We start from the raw sequence: 23038 nt of genomic DNA, 5'->3' as shown, positions 1-23038 counted from the left end.
GGTTGATTTTCAAAATGAGGGTTGAAAACATTTCCCTTTTGGTTGAGACGGTAGGAAACATCGAGGCATCTTGCTCTGTCCGCAATCCTTAAGGCCGCGCTTTGTTTGGTTTGTTCCTAGACCTAAACTAGTCCTTGCTGATCTTGACTAGCTACAGATCGTAGAAGAGAATACTCAAACACATTGTAAATAATGGTTAGTCAGTCTCTTGTGGATGTCTTAGTATTTCTAGTCTCGCTAACGTTACTTTTTACTGGTATAAAGTTAGCCAGCTAAGTGAACTAGTAGTACGTTAACGTAACGAGCAAATTGGCAACACATGACGGACGTTATCGGTAGACGGCTAGCTACGCCTTTGTTTAAATAACAATTAGGAAATTATCGAAGTGAACATTAATTAATTGTTATTTGCACATTATGTAGAGGACAATTTTAGTTTCCTGTCATTACGCATTCCCCGTTACTAGTTTAACCAATGTTGCGTTCTCTAGAGTTGTGATTTGTTGGCTGGTTAGCTAGCTAACATTAATCTAGCCAATACAGCTAGCTACTGTTGCTGGTCACAAATTGTAGAGAAAATAACTAACTAGGTGAATATCACGTTTTAGCTGTGGCTAAGGCTAGCTACTCTCGTTGGCGTAGACAGCTAACGTTAGTAGCTTGCTAAATTCGCTTGACGCAAGTAACTAACACGCAAGTAACTAACACATTTGTCTGTGCGGCGTCTCACACCACCTTAACCAAGGCCTGGTTGTGTTAGGATTAGATTAGTATCTATGTCTGAGGACACCCACCGGCGTTGTACCGATGCACACAATGGGGTAACCAGGCACTCTTACGAAAGCTAACCTTTCAAATGTAAACAACGTTTAGGTTCTATGTGCGACAATCTCCGATGACAGCAATCGTCTAGTTACCGGTACGTTGACAGCTGATGGTTAGACAAAGCGAGCTAATTACGGAAGCAGGGGAAATTCACTTGGGACCGACCGTCAGAGCTTTGAGTGCTAACATACTCCTCTCTATTTTGGTGCGAACGTTAGCTAGATGATTCTCATTTGTCTTGGTCTAACTAGATTTGAGACAATTTGCCAGCTACGTTTTTGTGAACATTAACGTGTAAGTATGATCAGTAATAGGATAAGCCATACAAGTCACGGTGGTTGAGGAGGCTTCAAAATAGTCAAGGCAGCTGTTCACATGATGGTCTGAGGCCTCCGAAGTGAAGAGGTACATGTAATGTTAGCTAGCTAGGCTATATTGGCTGCGCTGCCCAATTATTGGCAAAGGCGCTGATCTGATTGGCCAAAAGACCAATCAGTTGAGAAAATATCAGTTTTGGGCTGCATGTGTACATGCAGCCATTGACATCTAAAATAAATTGGGTATAAGTTATTGTGTACTCATCATGTGACAGCATGACCAAGCAGAGAGGTACTATCACATCCTTTTAATACGACTACATCCAATTGTTAGAAAAGAGGGCACTCTGTACTAATGTGTATTTTCCTAATTAAGTATTTAGGGTGTTTAGACAGGCAGACAATTCTGATATTTTTTCCTGCTAATTGGTATTTTGACCAATCGCATCAGATCTTTTCAGAGCTGATCTGATTGGTCTTTTGATCAATGAGTGAAAAAAATATCAGAATTAATCTGCCTGTCTAAAAGCAGCCATAGCTATGAAGTGCAATAAGAGTGTTTGATGCTGTCACTTGTGATCTGAGCTCTCAATACTACAGATTACAGTCCTAGATATAGACATTTGCATTCTTCATCGGCCTGAAAGAGAGGAACATTGTTTTGTTTTTGGTCATGCTGTCACCTCTTAAACTGTTCCCAATCCATGGTATCCTATTAAATTAGAGCCGCCTTTGTTTTTGTACCCTAAAAACCTGAAATGTTATTTATCAGAATTTGGCAAAGTCTTTAAAAGAGGGTCGGGATGATACCAGTATCGTGATTCTCGTTTGTATCATGGCAAGAAAACAAAACAAGACACGGACTTAATGTTGGAAACAAACATCATTATGTTGTCATCTAAAGTCACATGTATTTATTTTCCAAGCTATAGCACACTATTTTACATACAGCAGGTTTTTAAAGGACCGAAGAGTTTAGTGTGCTTCACGTCTTCATTTTTGCCATGGAAAAAATATTACAATACGGGTATTGTCCTGTCCCTACTGCCCATATCCATTGATCAGTTTGATTACTAACTAGTGGGGCACAGGAACAATGCAGCTATACTCTTTCGTTAGGCTGTCTTGATTAAGTGAACCCTGCTTCTTCCTGATGAGGTCTTTACTGTCTGCTTCCCACCATCCCCATGATCCGAACTCTGGTCTTGTTTTTTTTTCCAGCAAGGATGCATTTTTTGTGCTAAAACAAAAGTGGAGCGCAATGCGGCACACTATATGTCCTTTGTAATGGTTGTTTGTCAACAGCAGGGAATCGGTTGGCTTTTCTGTGTACTGTGTTTTGAATAGACTATATGTACGGCTTTTAGGCCTAATGAGTTAGTTGCTTTAGTGCCACTTGTGTTTGGGATGCACTTGTTGTAGAAGACTAGAGATGATGTTGTAGTGAGCTAAGCAGAGACAGTGTTTGTAGTGGTTACTGGACTAGTAGCCTGGGAGAGCAGCCTGGCTACCAGAGCAACAGACAGTTTGCTGGAGCTAGGAGCTCCCAGCTTGGGTGGTTTTGATTGGCAACAGTTAGCCTATGGATTCATACGTTATGGATCCTCCAGGCAGAATGGACCTTTTGTTATTCACCTGGTGAAGGTAAACGGTCTGCAGTCATTGCAAATGATTTGAATCCTCTGTCATCTGGGTGCTAGCAGGAGATGTAAAGTGTGTGTCTATGAATATGGTCAAAGGTTAACAATCTTTTGTCATAAACAAACACATTAGATTGTGCAGACAGTGGTCAATAAGTTTCAGAAATTGATCTTCACAATTTGTAATATATGGTCTGTCAGCTTTTTTATGGGACATTCATTTTATTCTGTGTTTCATGTATAGGCCTACTATGTAGTTTGAATGGTTCTCCCAGTGGACTGCATTAGGCTTTACATGTGACACAATCTAATCAGAGGGAAAGCTCAGTAGCACCACACAGCTGCTTGAAAGTTTTAGCCAATGAAAATATCCTCCTCTGCCTTGTTAGAAGGCTCTGTGCAAAATTGCCAGAAGGCTGCAACATTTCTACAAGGGACTGAACTTTTTTCATCTGTTGCAGCCCTCCCAAATGTTGTCATAGGATTCATTCCCTCCTCAGGGAACAGCAGACTGTCTCAATTCTATATATGGTACCAGTCAAAAGTTTGGACACACCTTCTCATTCCAGGGTTTTTGTTTATTTTTTACTATTTTCTACATTGTGGAATAATAGTGAAAACAATCAGTGGTTTTGTGACAAGGTAGCGGTGGTTTACCAAACAGTGCCATCTTCTGTATAAGACAAAGTCCATATTATGACAAGAACAGCTCAAATAAGCAAAGAGAAACAACAGTCCATCATTACTTTAAGACATGAAGGTCAGTCAATCTGGAACATTTCAATAACTTTGAAAGTTTCTTCAAGTGCAGTCGCAAAAACCATCAAGTGCTATAAAGAAACTGGCTTTCATGAGGACTTCCACAGGAAAGTAAGACCCAGAGTTACCTCTGCTGTCGAGGATAAGTTCATTAGTTACCAGCCTCAGAAATGGCAGCCCAAATAAATGCTTCACAGAGTTCAAGTAACAGACACATCTCAACATCAACTGTTCAGAGGAGACGACTGTGAATCAGGCCTTCAAGGTCAAATTGCTGCCAAATTAACCACTACTAAAGTACACCGATAATGAGAAGAGACTTGCTTGGGCAAGAAACACAAGCAATGGACATTCTTCACCTGCGGGATCGTCTGGGACAAGCCACCCAGACAGCTGATGAAACTGAGGAGTATTTCTGTCTGTACTAAAGCCGTTTTATGGGAAAAAGCCCATTCTGATTGGCTGGGCCTGGCTCCCCAGTGGGTGGGCCTTGGCCCCCTGGGCCTATGCCCCTGTGAAATCTGTAGATTAGGGCATAATTAATTGATTTAAATTGACAGACTTTCCTTATATGAACTGTAACTCGGTAAAATCGTTGAAATTGTTGCATGTTGTGTTTATATTTTTGTTCTGTGTGTAAAATATACATTTATTTGCCCAGAGCCACATGTATGTATGGCTGATTATTGGCCTATCATATGATGTAGCTATTTTGTGTGCCTATGGTTAGGCTTGATACAATCTGACAGGGAAGGTTTTAGGGGGTCAATTACACAATGTACACACACACACACACAATGTACACACACACACACGGAAGTTCCTCTGACCCTGATGACCTGAGAGGTAGCCTAGTTCACCATGCCAGTTGATTTTGACATATCTTGTTTGTACAACAGGACGTTTAGGCTCCTATTAATGTCATGTTGATGTAAATAATTTGTCCTATGTCTTCCAGGCAGAACCCTTTTTGGCTTTTCCAGGGGAATGTTCTGACCTGCTGCTTCTGAACCTACGATGTGGTTTTCTTTTTATGTTCTTTCAGACCTAGTGGAGGTCACGAATTACAAGTTTAGTAGTGGGAGGACTGGTCTGGGATCGATGTTCTTTATTGTTTGTGTTACAATTAACCTACTTTCCCAAACGGCTCTTAATTTTTGTTGCTCCTGATCGAGGCCTAGAATCTGACCTCTCATCAGGAGAGTTAAATAGTCATAAAGCTGCTGCTGGCACAGAGACATGATAGGATCGAGGCTGGCTCCGTTGTTGTTGCTACACTCTAGGGAGATCTTTGTAACCCATCTAAATGTGTTTAAGCCTCCTCCTTGTGGGCAAAGGGGCTGTGCCCAGATGTGAGCAAGCTGTTGTGGGGTTACTTAATTCACTGCTCATTTCCTTTCTGTCAGGAGGAGTTCTCATCCAGCAGCTAGCTTCGCTGGCTAATATCCTTGTATTTATTCTCTCTCTAACCAGGTTTTGGTTACGTGGTAAAAGCTGGTTTTAGGGCTATTAAAAAAAAATGGTTAAGCCAATGAATAAAATTGAGCCTGGCCAATTGTCAAGGAGAAGAGAAATTATATTGTGAAATAATGCTTTTTAGCCTATTAATTGATGGAAATACATGCTTATTGGTTAACTTAGTGGAATTAAATTGGCGCGTGCGTAAAATAATTGAAATATTGTATCTTATCACACCCGTATAGCATACAGATAGATACAGAGCAGAGAATCTGTCACAGTGCGAGAGCTGCTACTGCAGCATCTCAAACGGCAACAGAAGGCAGGCTTCATCAGTATGTCACACACCACTTTGCAATGAGCTGGAGGCAGTAGGTTATGCATTTTGAAAATATACTTCATTGTTTGAAACCTGAACGTTTTAATACATACAGTTTAAGTCGGAAGTATACATACACCTTAGCCAAATACATTTAAACTCAGTTTTTTCACAATTTCGGACATTTAATCCTAGTAAAAATTCCCTGTCTTAGGTCAGTTAGGATCACCACTTTATTTTAAGAATGTAAAATGTCAGAATAATACTAGAGAGAATTATTTATGTCAGGTTGTATTTCTTTGTGATGGCCACTCCAAATACCTTGACTTCATTGTCCTTTTTTTTGTCCCATTTTGCCACAACTTTGAAGTATGCTTGGAGTCATTGTCCATTTGGAAGACCCATTTGCATCCAAGCTTTAACTTCCTGACTGTCTTGAGATGTTACTTCAATATATCCACATAATCTTCCTACCTCATGATTCCATCTATTTTATGAAGTGCACCAGTCCCTCTTGCAGCAAAGCACCCCCACAACATGATGCTGCCACCCCCGTGCTTCACAGTTGGGATGGTAATCTTCGGCTTGCAAGCCCCCCCCTTCTTCCTCCAAACATAACTATGGTAATTATGGCCAAACAGTTCTATTTTTGTTTCATCAGACCAGAGGACATTTCTCCAAAAAGTACGATCTTTGTCCCCATGTGCAGTTGCAAACCGTAGTCTGGCATTTTTATGGCGGTTTTGGAGCAGTGGCTTCTTCCTTGCTGAGCGACCTTTCAGGTTATGTTGATATAGGACTCGTTTTACTGTGGATATAGATACTTTTGTAGCTGTTTCCTCCAGCATCTTCACAAGGTCCTTTGCTGTTGTTCTGGGATTGATTTGCACTTTTTGCACCAATGTACATTCATCTCTAGGAGACAGAGTGCGTCTTCTTCCTGAGCGGTATGACGGCTGCGTGGTCCCATGGTGTTTATACTTGCGTACTATTGCTTGTACAGATGAACTTGGTACCTTCAGGCATTTGGAAATTGCTCCCAAAGATGAACCAGACTTGTAGAGGTGTACAATTCTTCTTCTGAGGTATTGGCTGATTTCTTGTGATTTTCCCCATGGTGTCAAGTAAAGAGGCACTGAGTTTGACAGTAGACCTTGAAATACATCCACAGGTACACCTCCAATTGACTCCAATGATGTCAATCAGAAGCTTCTAAAGCCTTGACATCATTTTCTGAAATTTCCCAAGCTGTTTAAAGGCACAGTCAATTTAGTGTATGTAAATTTCTGACCCACTGGAATTGTGACACAGTGAAATAATCTGTCTAAACAATTGTTGGAAAAATTACTTGTCATGGACAAAGTAGATGTCCTAACTGACTTGCCAAAAATAAATTTGTGGAGTGGTTGAAAAATGAGTTTTAATGACTCCCACCTAAGTGTATGTAAACTTCTGACTTCAACTGTATGAGGCATGTCTTACCTTGCTTCAAAGTAGCCTATTAGATCTCCTCTTTTTCTCCATTTCTAATGGATACTTTCATCACTGTCACATGAAACTGCGGTGGCCTTTCTACCCACGTATCCTACTGCCTTGTGCGCTTATAATGTGAAGAAATACTAGTTTATCAACATTTTAAGCCAAACATTCTGATATGTTGCATCAGACTCATTGCTTTTTAATGTTTTTTTTTGTGTAGCCTAGGCCTCGTTGTTGTATGCATTTGGGCTCTGTCTTCCCACAACTGTCCTAGAGTCATAATCAAAATGTGATTTCTGTCATTCTGAGCACCGTGGGTGGGCACCCTAATCAGGTTATGCACCCAGTGTATGTGCGTCCTACATATTTCTCAAATGTCCGGTAAATTAAAATGAAATGTCCAGCGCCACATATTCCTAACTAGTTTATGAATTTGTTAGTGCACTGCATTGTAATATTTATCTTATGTCATGTTGTCAAGGAACCTGAGACAGAGATTGAATAACACAGTGGGAAATGACTACAGCTAAAAGGAGAGGATAGCCAATGCTATAACAAAAGTCAAATAGATTAGAGAGGAGACTGAGAATTGGTGAGTGGGCTTGGTCCCTTCTGATAATTCTATGATCTGTGATCAGCATACACCACCATCCATGTGTCACTGCGTCCCTAGTAGTGATGCACCGATATGCCATTTTTGGCTGATACTGATATCTGATATTTTCCTTGCCCCCCCAAAAAAATGATACTGATAACCAACATTTTATATTTTAGCAGCCTTTTAAGCATTCTAGTACAGTTCAATAGTTAAAACACACACATGGACTCAGCGGTCTAAGGCACTGCATCCCAGTGCAAGAGGCATCACTACAGTCCCTGGTTCGAATCCAGGCTGTATCACATCTGGCCGTGATTGGGAGTCCTATAGTGCGGCTCACAATTGACCCAGCCGTCGTTGTAAATAAGAATTTGTTCTTAACTGACTTGCCTACTAAATAAAGGTTACACACACACCACACAGACCAAAAAGTTATTTTGTTGGCATTTACATGTGTCCCCATTACCAGTAAAACATAATCAAAACCTATTTATTTTACTTACTTTGCTGTTTCGTTGAGTCGTTTTATTCTCAACCAGGATTTCTATGGAACGGCGTTTGGGTCTTTGCGTGTCAAAAAAGATATACGTCGAAAAGCACTATTTGACAAATAAGCTTGTTGACCCATCAGGACCTGATATTGACTGCACATCACATAATAATTTAACGCCTTCATAAACTTTTTACTAAGTTATTACACTATCACTCGTATATTATATGTCCCAACGATTCATCGATACGTATGCTATGATGCTGGTAAAGTTGTCTCGCGCACCTACAGTGCTGGTCATAAAAAAAGCTAGTTAGCTCAAGGATGCAAACAATGTTCTTCCCCAAAAACATAGCAAAATGACATCTGTTTCAGGAGCTATATAGTTAACTAGCTAACTATACAGCTAGGTGTCATCTAAAATAACCCTAATTTACAATACTTTGTAAATGTTAATTTTTTTTAAATTTCACCTTTATTTAACCAGGTAGGCTAGTTGAGAACAAGTTCTCATTTGCAACTGCGACCTGGCCAAGATAAAGCATAGCAGTGTGAACAGACAACAGAGTTACACATGGAGTAAACAATAAACAAGTCAATAACACAGTAGAAAAAAAAGAGAGTCCATATACATTGTGTGCAAAAGGCATGAGGAGGTAGGCAAATAATTACAATTTTGCAGATTAACACTGGAGTGATAAATGATCAGATGGTCATGTACAGGTAGAGATATTGGTGTGCAAAAGAGCAGAAAAGTAAATAAATAAAAACAGTATGGGGATGAGGTAGGTAAAATTGGGTGGGCAATTTACCGATAGACTATGTACAGCTGCAGCGATCGGTTAGCTGCTCAGATAGCTGAAGTTGGTGAGGGAGATAAAAGTCTCCAACTTCAGCGATTTTTGCAATTCGTTCCAGTCACAGGCAGCAGAGAACTGGAACGAAAGGCGGCCAAATGAGGTGTTGGCTTTAGGGATGATCAGTGAGATACACCTGCTGGAGCGCGTGCTACGGGTGGGTGTTGCCATCGTCACCAGTGAACTGAGATAAGGCGGAGCTTTACCTAGCATGGACTTGTAGATGACCTGGAACCAGTGGGTCTGGCGACGAATATGTAGCGAGGGCCAGCCGACTAGAGCATACAGGTCGCAGTGGTGGGTGGTATAAGGTGCTTTAGTGACAAAACGGATGGCACTGTGATAAACTGCATCCAGTTTGCTGAGTAGAGTGTTGGAAGCTATTTTGTAGATGACATCGCCGAAGTCGAGCATCGGTAGGATAGTCAGTTTTACTAGGGTAAGTTTGGCGGCGTGAGTGAAGGAGGCTTTGTTGCAGAATAGAAAGCCGACTCTAGATTTGATTTTCGATTGGAGATGTTTGATATGAGTCTGGAAGGAGAGTTTACAGTCTAGCCAGACACCTAGGTACTTATAGATGTCCACATATTCAAGGTCGGAACCATCCAGGGTGGTGATGCTAGTCAGGCGTGCGGGTGCAGGCAGCGAACGGTTGAAAAGCATGCATTTTGTTTAAATAGCGTTTAAGAGCAGTTGGAGGCCACGGAAGGAGTGTTGTATGGCATTGAAGCTCGTTTGGAGGTTAGATAGCACAGTGTCCAAGAACGGGCCGGAAGTATATAGAATGGTGTCGTCTGCGTAGAGGTGGATCAGGGAATCGCCCGCAGCAAGAGCAACATCATTGATATATACAGAGAAAAGAGTCGGCCCGAGAATTGAACCCTGTGGCACCCCCATAGAGACTGCCAGAGGACCGGACAGCATGCCCTCCGATTTGACACACTGAACTCTGTCTGTAAAGTAGTTGGTGACCCAGGCAAGGCAGTCATCAGAAAAACCGAGGCTACTGAGTCTGCTGATAAGAATATGGTGATTGACAGAGTCCAAATCCTTGGCAAGGTCGATGAAGACGGCTGCACAGTACTGTCTTTTATCGATGGTGGTTATGATATCGTTTAGTACCTTGAGCGTGGCTGAGGTGCACCCGTGACCGGCTCGGAAACCAGATTGCACAGCGGAGAAGGTACGGTGGGATTCGAGATGGTCAGTGACCTGTTTGTTGACTTGGCTTTCGAAGACCTTAGATAGGCAGGGCAGGATGGATATAGGTCTGTAACAGTTTGGTCCAGGGTGTCTCCCCCTTTGAAGAGGGGGATGACTGCGGCAGCTTTCCAATCCTTGGGGATCTCAGACGATATGAAAGGGAGGTTGAACAGGCTGGTAATAGGGGTTGCGACAATGGCGGCCGATAGTTTCAGAAATAGAGGGTCCAGATTGTCAAGCCCAGCTGATTTGTACGGGTCCAGGTTTTGCAGCTCTTTCAGAACATCTGCTATCTGGATTTGGGTAAAGGAGAACCTGGAGAGGCTTGGGCGAGTAGCTGCGGGGGGGGGCGGAGCTGTTGGCCGAGGTTGGAGTAGCCAGGCGGAAGGCATGGCCAGCCGTTGAGAAATGCTTGTTGAAGTTTTCGATAATCATGGATTTATCGGTGGTGACCGTGTTACCTAGCCTCCATGCAGTGGGCAGCTGGGAGGAGGTGCTCTTGTTCTCCATGGACTTCAGTGTCCCAGAACTTTTTGGAGTTGGAGCTACAGGATGCAAATTTCTGCCTGAAGAAGCTGGCCTTTGCTTTCCTGACTGACTGCGTGTATTGGTTCCTGACTTCCTTGAACAGTTGCATATCGCGGGGAATATTCGATGCTATTGCAGTCCGCCACAGGATGTTTTTTGTGCTGGTCGAGGGCAGTCAGGTCTGGAGTGAACCAAGGGCTATATCTGCATTCTGCATTTTTTTTACGGAGCATGCTTATCTAAAATGGTGAGGAAGTTACTTTTAAAGAATGACCAGGCATCCTCAACTGACGGGATGAGGTCAATGTCCTTCCAGGATACCCGGGCCAGGTCGATTAGAAAGGCCTGCTCACAGAAGTGTTTTAGGGAGCGTTTGACAGTGATGAGGGGTGGTCGTTGTGGTTAGCCTTCAAAATAAAAGTATGTCATTGACAGTGATGCAAATTGATACAAATAGTGGAATTATGCCATAATTGAATGGATCATGCTAAACGAGGTTGCAATGTTATTGTATAAAATCAACAAAAGACAATAATTTGACAATCTGTTGAAATCACACTGGATGTATTATACTTTAGAATTGCATTGGGGGCATACTTATTTCACTGTACAGCCTTACCCCATGTCATTGATCCACAATCTATAGGTATCAGTCTACTCAGTGACACCCAGAGAACATTAGCTTCATAGCTCTTATTGCGGGACTCTGAAACAACTGTGAATTGAGACTCTTGTCAACCTATGTGTATTGAACACCTGAGGAAAAACAATACTGCGTGAATGTTTTGGAGTCTAACTCTGAAGAATATCTTGGGTATTGAGTAGACTGATACCCAATTTCATTGATCCCCAATCCTTAGGTAAAGCTGTACAGTGCAAAAGGAATGTCAATACACACAATAAGCTGACTGGTGAGGTGATTTCACACAGTCACTGTCCCGCAATAAGAGCTACAACGCTAATATTTGCGTAAATTCTGTAGGTGTCACTGAGTAGGCTGATACACCATTTCATTGCTTCACATTCCAAGCTTGTTTAACTTCTTATGGCTGAGATCCCGTTACCGGGAGCGATATAACAACAACCAGTGATAGTACAGTGTTGTGGAATGATCAGAATTAGTTGGGTAACATAGATAAGATGTGTTATTTTCATGATATGCTTATGAGTTATTTCTCATAAGAATGTATTTTGTTGTACTATAGTGGTGGCCATTGGCAGTTATCTGTTCTATGTCAGGACTAAGTTGCATGGGCCACAGAGAGGGGAGAGGTCAAGGGGTCATCATTTGTAAGCATATATTTTCGGTGTGGCAGTGACTCTCTACTTTTCTCATCGGGGAAAGAAGGGTGACAGTGTCTGGAATCATTCTATGCTCCCTCTTTGTTGACCTATAGGGTCACTCTCCTCTCCGTGAGTTTGTCCTCTGATTGGTTGTATTTAGAATTGGTTCTATCTAAATGACAATTTGATGTATATCATAGGGTGGGGGTAATGTCTTGGTACCATTTTGTACCAAGGACGAGATAAGAACTTTGTTTAGGAGACCAAACTGAACGATAATTTATAGCCCACTCTGTCTGACTAGGGAATATTCTCTCTGAAGTAAGGTTTTTTCTTTGTAAGTTCCTAAGACCTGTGTTTTGTCATGTCGTCTAGAAGGGGTGGATCTTTGCTATAAAGGATCCCATTTGCCATTGTGTGAGGTACTATCAACTTTTCATTAGAGATACTGAACTGTTGAAAGTCAAAATGCTATTGCAAAAGCTTAATTATTATTAAAGGTGAAGATTAAGCATAACTCTGACTCGTGTGATTTGCTCTCTCATCATTTGGTAATTAAGGAAATTTCCACGACAACAGGGCGCCATATTCAAAAGAACAGAAATCTCATAATTAAAATTCCTCAAACATACATGTATCTTATATCATTTTCAAGGTAGTCTTGTTGTTAATCCCACCACAGTGTCCGATTTCAAATAGGATTTATGGGGAAAGCACCACAAACGATTATGTTAGGTCACCAACAACTCACTAAAATACACAACCAATTTTACCAGCCAAAGAGAGAGAGAGAAAAGGCACATATAGAGATAAAATGAATCACTACCCTTTAATAATCTTCACCAGATGACACTCAAAGGACTTCATGTTACACAGTACATGCATGCTTTTTGTTTGATAAAGTTCATATTTATATCAGAAAATCTGAGTTTACATTGGCGTGTTAGATTCACTAGTTCCAAAAACATCCAGTGATTTTTGCATAGCCACATCATTCAACAGAAATACTCATCATAAATGTAGATGATAATACAAGTTATACACATGGAATTATAGATATACAGTGGGGCAAAAAAGTATTTAGTCAGCCACCAATTGTGCAAGTTCTCCCACTTAAAAAGATGAGGCCTGTAATTTTCATCATACCAACTATGACCGACAAAATGAGGGGGAAAAATCCAGAAAATCACATTGTAGGATTTTTAATGAATTTATTTGCAAATTGTTGGAAAATAAGTATTTGGTCAATAACAAAAGTTTCTCAATACTTTGTTATATACCCTTTGTTGGCAATGACCGAGGTCAAACGTTTTCTGTAAGTCTTCAAGGTTTTCACACACTGTTGCTGGTATTTTGGCCCATTCCTCCATGCAGATCTCCTCTAGAGCAGTGATGTTTTGGGGCTGTTGCTGGGCAACACGGAATTTCAACTCCCTCCAAAGATTTTCTATGGGGTTGAGATCTGGAGACTGGCTAGGCCACTCCAGGACCTTGAAATGCTTCTTACGAAGCCACTCCTTCGTTGCCCGGGCAGTGTGTTTGGGATCATTGTCATGCTGAAAGACCCAGCCACGTTTCATCTTCAATGCCCTTGCTGATGGAAGGAGGCTGTTTTCAGGCTGGTTGTATTGGTGATAGCTTGGTACCAAGCTTTAGCTAGCTAGCTACTTGCGGTCGGACAAATAATGCTTTATTACCAATGCGGTATTGTAAACACATCTTTCGTAGCCGGTGTCTGCAGACTATTTTTGTACAGCTTTGACAGTGCTACTGATAGTAGTGGTGGCGCTTGGCTTGCACTTGCAAATTCAGAACACACAACTTTCTATAATAGAACAGTGTTATTTAACACATCAAATATTGTTATTTGACGTGTATCTTTTTTGACATTCAAAAGACCCAAACTGCCGGTGCTCGACCAGTCGCGAAAGCCAACATCACCCACGACAGAACGGTTGATTGTCAAGGGAAATTCAATTTCTTGTCTTGCCGTTTAATGGATTTAGCCTTTTTAGTTGTCTTGCTGAAATTTTCATAATCTTTCAAATGATTGCTCGACTTGTTGACTGCTCGCTCCACACAGCAGACATTGTGGGTTAGGTTAGGAATGCGGTGTTGCACATGTAGTGCAACATTTTACGTGGCGTCATTACATCATGTACCTACGTTATATAGGTATGCACGTCAGCTTTGACATCGGTTTTGCACATCGACTTTAAACTAGACATTGGGCCGATACCGATGTTGGCATTTTTAGCTAATATCAGCCAATTCCGATATGTTCACCGATATTGTGCATCACTAGTCATGCTAGCCGGTTTCTCTTGGTTCTGTAACCTGCTCCGTTCAACACAGCTGTTGATATTAGGTGCTTTCCATGACAAGGGTTTTTTTGTAAACTGCTGCTTCTAATTTCTGCTCGGCATCACACATTCTGTGCTTCAGTTGCACTTCTCCACTTGGATGAGAATTCACCAACGGACATTCTATCAGCAGACATCTGTCTGACTGATGTGTAGCTACTTTTCTCGGCTTAGCCAGCCTACTTTTCTCTGGTAAAATACCAGATTAACTTTAGACAAAACATTAGGGAACGTAGCTGGCTACATTCGTTCTATGATAAACATTAGACATAGGATGGCCATGTATCATTTTTGCGAAAAAACACCTTGCTTTTTCATTGTAAGCTCATTTACTTGTGTGGCTGCTAGCCAAATAGCCTTGCACTTCTGTTGTCTTCTGATGAATATGTTACGCTCATTTATTTTCTGTGAAGGAAAACTATAGTTGCATGTCCCTAATCACTCCATTGAAGCAAAAAACACAGCTGACTTTCAATATAAAACGCAGCCCTGTCAATACACAGCTGGATTCACCTGCTCCCGCTTTCTCCTATTGTGCTATTTACAAACACATGACGTGCTCAACCGTTCTGGTGAACTCTACAGTAAGCTTCATAATGTGACTGGTGAAATAAAGAACGTGTCTGCTTTATCTCCTAACGTATTGCACAAGTTAACTGCATGTATTCACTTAAGTAGCTTCAAATATGAACATTTATTGAAAAACGTCTAAGAAATAGTTTCACCAGTATTGAAAAACCATTGCGTGGTGGAAAAAAGTACTAAATTCTCATACTTAAGTAAAAGTAAAGATGCCTTAATTGAAAATGACAAGTAAAAGTGAGTCACCCAGTAAAATAATACTTCAGTAAAAGTCTAAAAGTATTTGGTTTTAAATATAATTAAGTATCAAAAGTAAATGTACTAATAATTTAAAATAAGCACAATGTACTTGTTTTTATTTATTTACAGATAGCCAGGGTCACACTCCAACGCTCAGACATAATTTAAAAACAAAGCATTTGTGTTTAGTGAGTCCACCAGATAAGAGGCAGTAGGGATGACCAGGGATGGGGAGGGCAGGTAGCTTAGTGGTTAGAGCATTGGGCCAGTAGCCGATCGAATCTGCGAGCTGACAAGGTAAAAATCTGTCGTTCTGCCCCTGAGCGAGGCAGTTAACCCACTGTTCCCCGGGCGCCGACGACGTGGATGTCGATTTATGGCAGTCCCCTGCACCTCTCTGATTCAGAGGGGTTGGGTTAAATGCAGAATACACATTTCAATTGAAGGCATTCAGTTGTACAACTGACTAGGTATCCCCCTATCCCCTTTTCTTCATAAGTGTGCGAATTGGACCATTTTCTGTCCTGCTAAGCATTCAAAATGTAACGAGTACTTTTGGGTGTAGGGAAAATGTATGGAGTAAAAAGTACATCATTTTCTTTGGGTGCTTTCCATGACAGGAATGTAGTGAAGTAAAAGTAAAGTACAGATACCCCCAAAAATTACTTCAGTAGTACTTTAAAGTACTTTTACTTAAGAACTTTACACCACTGTATATGGTGTGTATATACTAGGGCCGGGCAATATGACCAAAATATCCTATTTTTTAATTGATGTTATTTTATGTTTTTGAAAAATACAAGTTCTAAATTTGCTTTGAATAGTGCGTGGCCCTAGGGTAGCAACAATTAGGGCTGTCCCGACTAAAAAATATAATAAAAATCTTAGTTGACCGAGAGTCGTCCTGTTCTTTTGACCAATCAATTGGTTGAAATATATTTTTTCATATATAGATACACACCCTATGTGTTTGAATAAAATAAACTACATATGCACTTTTATTTATTTATTTGACCTTTATTTAACTAAGCAAGTCAATTAAGAACAAATTCTTGTTTTCAATGACAGCCTAGGAACAGTGGGTTATCTGCCTTGCTAGATCGAATCCCCGAGCTGACAACTTTTCAGTTACTGGCCCAACGCTCTAACCACTAGGCTACCTGCCGCCCCACTGACCTTGTCTAATGCTTTAAGCACACTGTTTGATTAGATAATAAAGATGCACAAATTACTCAAAGAGCCTGATGGTCACACTGTTTAAAGAACAAATGACAGCGTGTGACTGGTGCACGTTGTCTCTATCTCCTCCCTACTGCAGCGAAAAGGCACCACAGCAAGTGTTTATTGCGCTGTCCGTGCTGAAGCCTCTACATCATTTCAGCCATTTGGTTGGTTACTTGTTTGACTGAAAAGTTCTGTTACTGAAATCCCTAATTTGTTTAGGAAAAACATTCCCTATTCGCTCAACCCTAGCTCTCTTTACGTGAAACATGTAAGCAGCATGTGAACAATATGGCCTGAGCTATAGCCTATCATAATCACCTCAATAAATTTGGTTATAACAAACTCCGAACACAGTAACACATGACAGCAAAATGGATGTGGCGCATGTGAAAAAGAAACGCGAAACGGGTAAATGTTTACTGGTTGCCCAGGAGGGAAAAAGGAAGTCAGATCTATTATTCAAAGCTCCATTTTTGTTTCATTTTTAAACTACAATCCTGGATTGCATTTCAAAGCATGAATGTCTCGTATGCTGTGTGATGGAATGAATGATTTATTGATATTGTAGCCTATATATTGAAATATAGGCCCAATAAGTTACGGAATTAAGACTAAACAGGACGCGCTCTTAGGCCGACAGCTCGATGGTGGTTATACAAGGATGCTATACTAAGCCTACTGATAACAACATTACATTATTATAATGATGATTGCAATAATAACAATAAGAAGAGGGTATAGGAGCGAGAGCTGCGTGCAGATGTTAGATTAGTTATTTTTCTGCCTGTTTGGAACAGTGTAAACAACACTGAATAAATGTTAAGTAATACCAGTCTGTTCTAATGTAAAAAATGTGTCAAGCCTTTATTACAGCCTAGCAAAGATTAGAAACAGCTCAATCTGTGAAATTGCTTCATCTGACATTTGCTGTTGCATGAGGCTTGGTGCTCATGGAATCAGTAGGTTATTAAACAAACACTCAAACAGGCAACAGAAGCAGGATCTGTCTTATTTATGTAGATATACAGTGGGGCAAAAAAGTATTTAGTCAGCCACCAATTGCAAGTTCTCCCACTTAAAAAGATGAGTGAGCCCTGTAATTTTCATCATAGGTACACTTCAACTATGGCAGACAAAATGAGGGGGAAAAATCCAGAAAATCCACATTGTAGGATTTTTAATGAATTTATTTGCAAATTATGGTGGAAAATAAGTATTTGGTCAATAACAAACGTTTATCTCAATACTTTGTTATATACCCTTGGCAATGACCGAGGTCAAACGTTTTCTGTAAGTCTTCACAAGGTTTTCACACACTGTTGCTGGTATTTTGGCCCATTCCTCCATGCAGATCTCCTCTAGAGCAGTGATGTTTTGGGGCTGTTGCTGGGCAACACGGACTTTCAACTCCCTCCAAAGATTTTCTATGGGGTTGAGATCTGGAGACTGGCTAGGCCACTCCAGGACCTTGAAATGCTTCTTACGAAGCCACTCCTTCGTTGCCCGGGCAGTGTGTTTGGGATCATTGTCATGCTGAAAGAACCAGCCACGTTTCATCTTCAATGCCCTTGCTGATGAAAGGAGGTTTTCACTCAATCTCACGATACATGTCCCCATTCATTCTTTCCTTTACACGGATCAGTCGTCCTGGTCCCTTTGCAGAAAAACAGCCCCAAAGCATGATGTTTCCACCCCCATGCTTCACAGTAGGTATGGTTCTTTGGATGCAACTCAGCATTCTTTGTCCTCCAAACACGACGAGTTGAGTTTTTACCAAAAAGTTATATTTTGGTTTCATCTGACCATATGACATTCTCCCAATCTTCTTCTGGATCATCTAAATGCTCTCTAGCAAACTTCAGACGGGCCTGGACATGTACTGGCTTAAGCAGGGGGACACGTCTGGCACTGCAGGATTTGAGTCCCTGGCGGCGTAGTGTGTTACTGATGGTAGGCTTTGTTACTTTGGTCCCAGCTCTCTGCAGGTCATTCACTAGGTCCCCCCGTGTGGTTCTGGGATTTTTTCTCACCATTCTTGTGATCATTTTGACCCCACGGGGTGAGATCTTGCGTGGAGCCCCAGATCGAGGGAGATTATCAGTGGTCTTGTATGTCTTCCATTTCCTAATAATTGCTCCCACCGTTGATTTCTTCAAACAAAGCTGCTTACCTATAGCAGATTCAGTCTTCCCAGCCTGGTGCAGGTCTACAATTTTGTCTCTGGTGTCCTTTGACAGCTCTTTGGTCTTGGCCATAGTGGAGTTTGGAGTGTGACTGTTTGAGGTTGTGGACAGGTGTCTTTTATACTGATAACAAGTTCAAACAGGTGCCATTAATACAGGTAACGAGTGGAGGACAGAGGAGCCTCTTAAAGAAGAAGTTACAGGTCTGTGAGAGACAAATCTTGCTTGTTTGCAGGTGACCAAATATTGTCCACCGTAATTTGCTAATAAATTCATAAAAAATCCTACAATGTGATTTTCTGGATTTTTTTTGTCTCATTTTGTCTGTCATAGTTGAAGTGTACCTATGATGAAAATTACAGGCCTCTCATATTTGTAAGTGGGAGAACTTGCACAATTGGTGGCTGACTAAATACTTTTTTGCCCCACTGTATAGGGATGATTTATAAAGCCAGGCACATTTAAGTTGGGTTATTGATTATAGACCTAATTAAGTTGATTTCTTCTCTCCTCACTTTTCTTAGACAATTAGGCTAATGCAAGGGCTGTTTACTCATCTCTGCTGCTGCTGCCTCCACCACATTGTTCTCAATCTCAATATGCTGGTTAACTTTGCTATTATGCACATAGCAACATAGGGAAAGGCGCAAATTCTACGGTGCTCTGAAGATTGTTTCAGAACCGCGGACAGCGACCGTATCCAATGTGGGAGAGTGCATTTGTTATAAAATAATATTAGATTTATTAGTGATCTACCATCATTTTTTTATATAATATAACCATATACAATTTCAGTATCACGTCTTAGTGGTGGACTGTGCCATCCACATGGCCTCTGCAATGGATTAGTCCACTCAGTCAGGCGCAAATCAGATAGGTGTCTTGTGCACCATAAAAAATGAATACAAATAATTGCGACTGGTCGACTAAATGGGGCCAACCCTACATCACACATATTCTAAGTGATTTCAATGGGTGTTTCTCCATTCTGATAGTTTTTGGTTGAATTGAATAGTATAAAACTATTTTAATTTGAGGTCATTTCCACACTGCCACATAGGGCTACACGATATGGGCAAACAGTCTAGGCATTATTTTCTACCAAAATGTTGCAATTGCGATTGACTTGTGATTTTGAGCAAAACACTTTGGTGAACTGTTGGAATCATGGAAATAGAATGATTATTCTAAATCTATAGTTCTTTGAATACAGTGTTTGACATGACAACAAATTAAAATGCCAGGGAGCAGTTATTGTGACAGGGTAGGAAGCAGTGTTTCCTAGGAGACCGTGGACTACATGAAATGTTTTCTCTTAGCTACTTCATTCTAACGTTCATTCTTCACGTATTCCTCTTTGATTTAGACGATACTGACCGGAATGAAGGCGAATACTCTGCTGTCAGTCAGCGATCTGAGAGGCCTGCCGACTTCTAAAACTGTACTCTGGGAAAGATTTTAGTGCTGTGCAGGAAATGTAGCTCACTACGGTGCAGCCATAACATTTCTACTTGTCATAGCTTAAGCTAAGAGGGTTTTGACTGTCTTCCTCTCGTCCAGATGAGGACGTCCCTGCAGATATGGTTGTTTTGACTGTGTCCTCTCTTCCTCTCCAGATGAGGACGTCCCTGCAGATATGGTTGCAGAAGAATCAGGTCCAGGAGCTCAGAATAGTCCGTACCAACTTCGAAGAAAGTCTCTACTACCCAAGAGAACAGCAGCGTGTCCAGCAAAGACTAACATGGAGGTGAGTCATTAGAATGGAATGTGTACCAAATGGCTGCCTATATAGTGCACTATATAGATAGACATATGTTATGTAAAACAAACATGATGCCTCTGACATGTAGAATGACTAATTTTAGCTCTACTCATGACATTTCTATCTGTCTGCCTGCTGAACATGGATCTGCCATAATGAATCAGCTCACTTAACTCGGGCTGTTGAGTGCCACTGGTTATAAAGACATATTGCAGACATTATAACCTAGACTGTTGAGCAATATCAGTGGGAAATGCATGTCATCCTTTCACCCACGGGCTGAATTTGATAATTCATCTTTTGTCTTTGCATAATTGATTAGTATTTCACTAGCGGTAGTGATTAATTGAAGAATTTGATTTATTAAAAACAATTCTGAAATATTGATATGGTCGTTTTAAGCAGATGACCACTGTTTGTTCTATCAAAACGTGTCAAAGCTATCAAGGCTTATAACCATCTTTTTATTTTTAATGCGCAGGGTGCTTCCACTTCAGCCACAGAAGACTTTGGCCATCGGGCAAAACGTGCCAGAGTGTCAGGAAAGTCTCAAGATTTACCAGGTAAAATAGTACTTTGATCTTTAACTTTTTGTTGAATTTAGATTTATTAGAATCATTGTCCTGTCACTTCTCACCTCTGGCTAATCTTACAAAAATCTTTAAAAGACAACAATGACATACACAATAGAGTGAAACCAACGACAAAGGTTGTTGGTTAACGTGTAATGAGAATTGGAGGTTAAAAATGACCCTGCTGTGTGTTGGACATTCTTTCTGTCCAGCTCCTGTTATTACTTTGGATGTGTGAAAACCTCCATTAATAAAGTGTCCATCTCGTTGCTTTCACCACTAGCAGCGCCTGCGGAGCACTACCTCGAGGAGAAGCTGCCAGACGAGGTGGTTCTGAAGATCTTCTCCTACCTGCTGGAGCAGGACCTGTGTCGCGCAGCATGTGTCTGCAAACGCTTCAGTGAACTGGCCAATGATCCCATCCTCTGGTGAGTGGCTGGTTCAGTTGTCCCTGTGTCTTTGTCTGGTTGCCTGTCTGTTTCAAATTCAATTGTATTTGTCACATGCACAGAATACAACCGGTGTAGACCTTAGCATGAAATGCTTACTTACAAGCCCTTAACCAACTTTGCAGTTCAAGAAATGGTTCAGACAATATTGACCAAATAAACCAAAAAATGTATTAAAAAGTAATACAAAATAACAATGAGGCTATATACAGGGGGTACCGGTACCGAGTCAATGTGTGGGGGTACAGGTTAGTTGAGATAATTTGTACATGTAAGTAGGGATTAAATGACTATGCATAGATAATAAACAGTGAGTAGCAGCAGTGTAAAAACGGGCACGGGGGGGTTTCAATGTAAATAGTCCGGGTGGCCATTTGATTAATTGTTCACCAGTCTTATGGCTTGGGGGGATTTAGACTTGGCGCGCCGGTGCCGCTTGCCGTGTGGTAGCAGAGAGAACAATCTATGACTTGGGTGACTGGAGTCTCTGACAATTTTTTGGGCCTTCCTCTGACACCGCCTAGTATATAGGTCCTGCATGGCAGAACGCTTGGCCCCAGTGATGTACTGGTCCATACGCACTACCCTCTGTAGAGCCTTATGGTCAGATGCTGAACAGTTGCCATACCAGGCGGTGATGCAACCATTCGGGAATCTCTCAATGGTGCCTCTGTAGAACTTTTTGAGGATCTGGGGACCCATGCCAAATCTCTTCAGTGTCCTGAGGGGGAAAATGTGTTGTCGTGCCCTCTTCACGACTGTCTTGGTGAGTTTGGACTATGGTAGTTTGGTGGTGATGTGGACACCAAGGAACTTGAAACTCTCAACCCAACTCTCAACCCACTTCACATGTTAATGTGGGCCTGTTGGGCCCTCCTTTTCCTGTAGTCCACGATCAGCTCCATTGTCTTGCTCACATTGAGGGAGAGGTGGTTGTTTCTGACCTCCCTATAGGCTGTCTTATCGTTGTCGGTGATCAGGCCTACCACTGTTGTGTAGTCAGCAAACCTAATGATGGTGTTGGAGTCATGCTTGGCCACGCAGTCTTGGGTGAACAGGGAGTACAGGAGGGGACTGAGCACGCATCCCTAGGGGCCCCTGTGTTGTGGGTCAGCGTGGCCGATGTGTTGTTGCCTACCCTTACCACCTGAAGGCAGCCCGTCAGGAAGTCCAGGATCCAGTTGCAGAGGGAGGTGTTTAGTCCCAGGGTCCTTAGCTTAGTAATGCACTTTGTGGGCACTATGGTGTTGAACGCTGAGCTGTAGTCAATGAATAGCATTCTCACATAGGTGTTATTTTTGTCCAGATGGGAAAGGGCAGTGTGGATTGAGATTATGCCATCTGTGGATCTGTTGGGGCGGTATGTGATTTGTAGTGGATCTAAGGTTTCTGGGATGATGGTGTTGAAGTGAGTCATGACCAGCCTTGTTTGACTGGTTGTGTGTGTCTGGATGGTGAGACACACTGCCATTCGTTCTGACTGGATGGATGGATGGTGAGACCATAGCAATAGAATGGACATCCCCATTCAAGTCCCTCCCGCACCACTCAGTTAATCAGCAGTTTCAGCAAGCCGATGCACAAAATCTAATCTAGATCACATAGTGAAGTAACCCTGTCTGATGGTGTCTGTCTGTGTGCCTTGCTTTGCTTCACAGGAAGAGGCTGTACATGGATGTGTTTGAGTACACGCGTCCCATGATGCACCCTGAGGCGGGGAAGTTCTTCCAGATTAACCCAGAGGAGTACGAGCAGCCCAACCCATGGAAAGAGAGCTTTCAGCAGCTGGTAGGACTATGACCTCTATACCCCAACTGTCCTAATTGTTACTCACCTCTGTCCTCTATACTCTCACTGTTACCTCTGATCTCAGGACAGTGATTGTTTACAAACAGTTACCTCTGAC

At 41.6% G+C, this 23038-nt stretch overlaps 1 protein-coding gene across 4 annotated transcripts in view; it reads left to right on the top strand.

Moving 5' to 3' along the window:
- Nucleotides 1–23038, top strand: part of LOC109870283 (F-box only protein 11-like) — a 35204-nt gene that overhangs the window by 656 nt on the left and 11510 nt on the right. For 2 of the 4 annotated variants that reach the window (XR_004205412.1, XM_020460715.2), the window contains exons 2-5: nt 19966–20096; nt 20593–20674; nt 20970–21111; nt 22791–22920. Coding sequence is in view for 2 of the 4 variants with exons in the window: in XM_020460715.2 (XP_020316304.1) it covers nt 19966–20096; nt 20593–20674; nt 20970–21111; nt 22791–22920 (485 nt within the window). In the remaining 2 variants the exon portion in view is untranslated. Of the gene's footprint in view, nt 1–19965; nt 20097–20592; nt 20675–20966; nt 21112–22790; nt 22921–23038 lie in introns of all 4 variants that reach the window. The other 2 variants (XR_002252120.2, XM_020460714.2) reach the window with 1 other exon arrangement.

The sequence above is a fragment of the Oncorhynchus kisutch genome, linkage group LG25 (genome assembly GCF_002021735.2).
Source record: "Oncorhynchus kisutch isolate 150728-3 linkage group LG25, Okis_V2, whole genome shotgun sequence".
NCBI lineage: Eukaryota > Metazoa > Chordata > Actinopteri > Salmoniformes > Salmonidae > Oncorhynchus > Oncorhynchus kisutch.
Note: the sequence above shows the minus strand (reverse complement) of the source record. Positions and strands in the feature narration are given on the sequence as shown.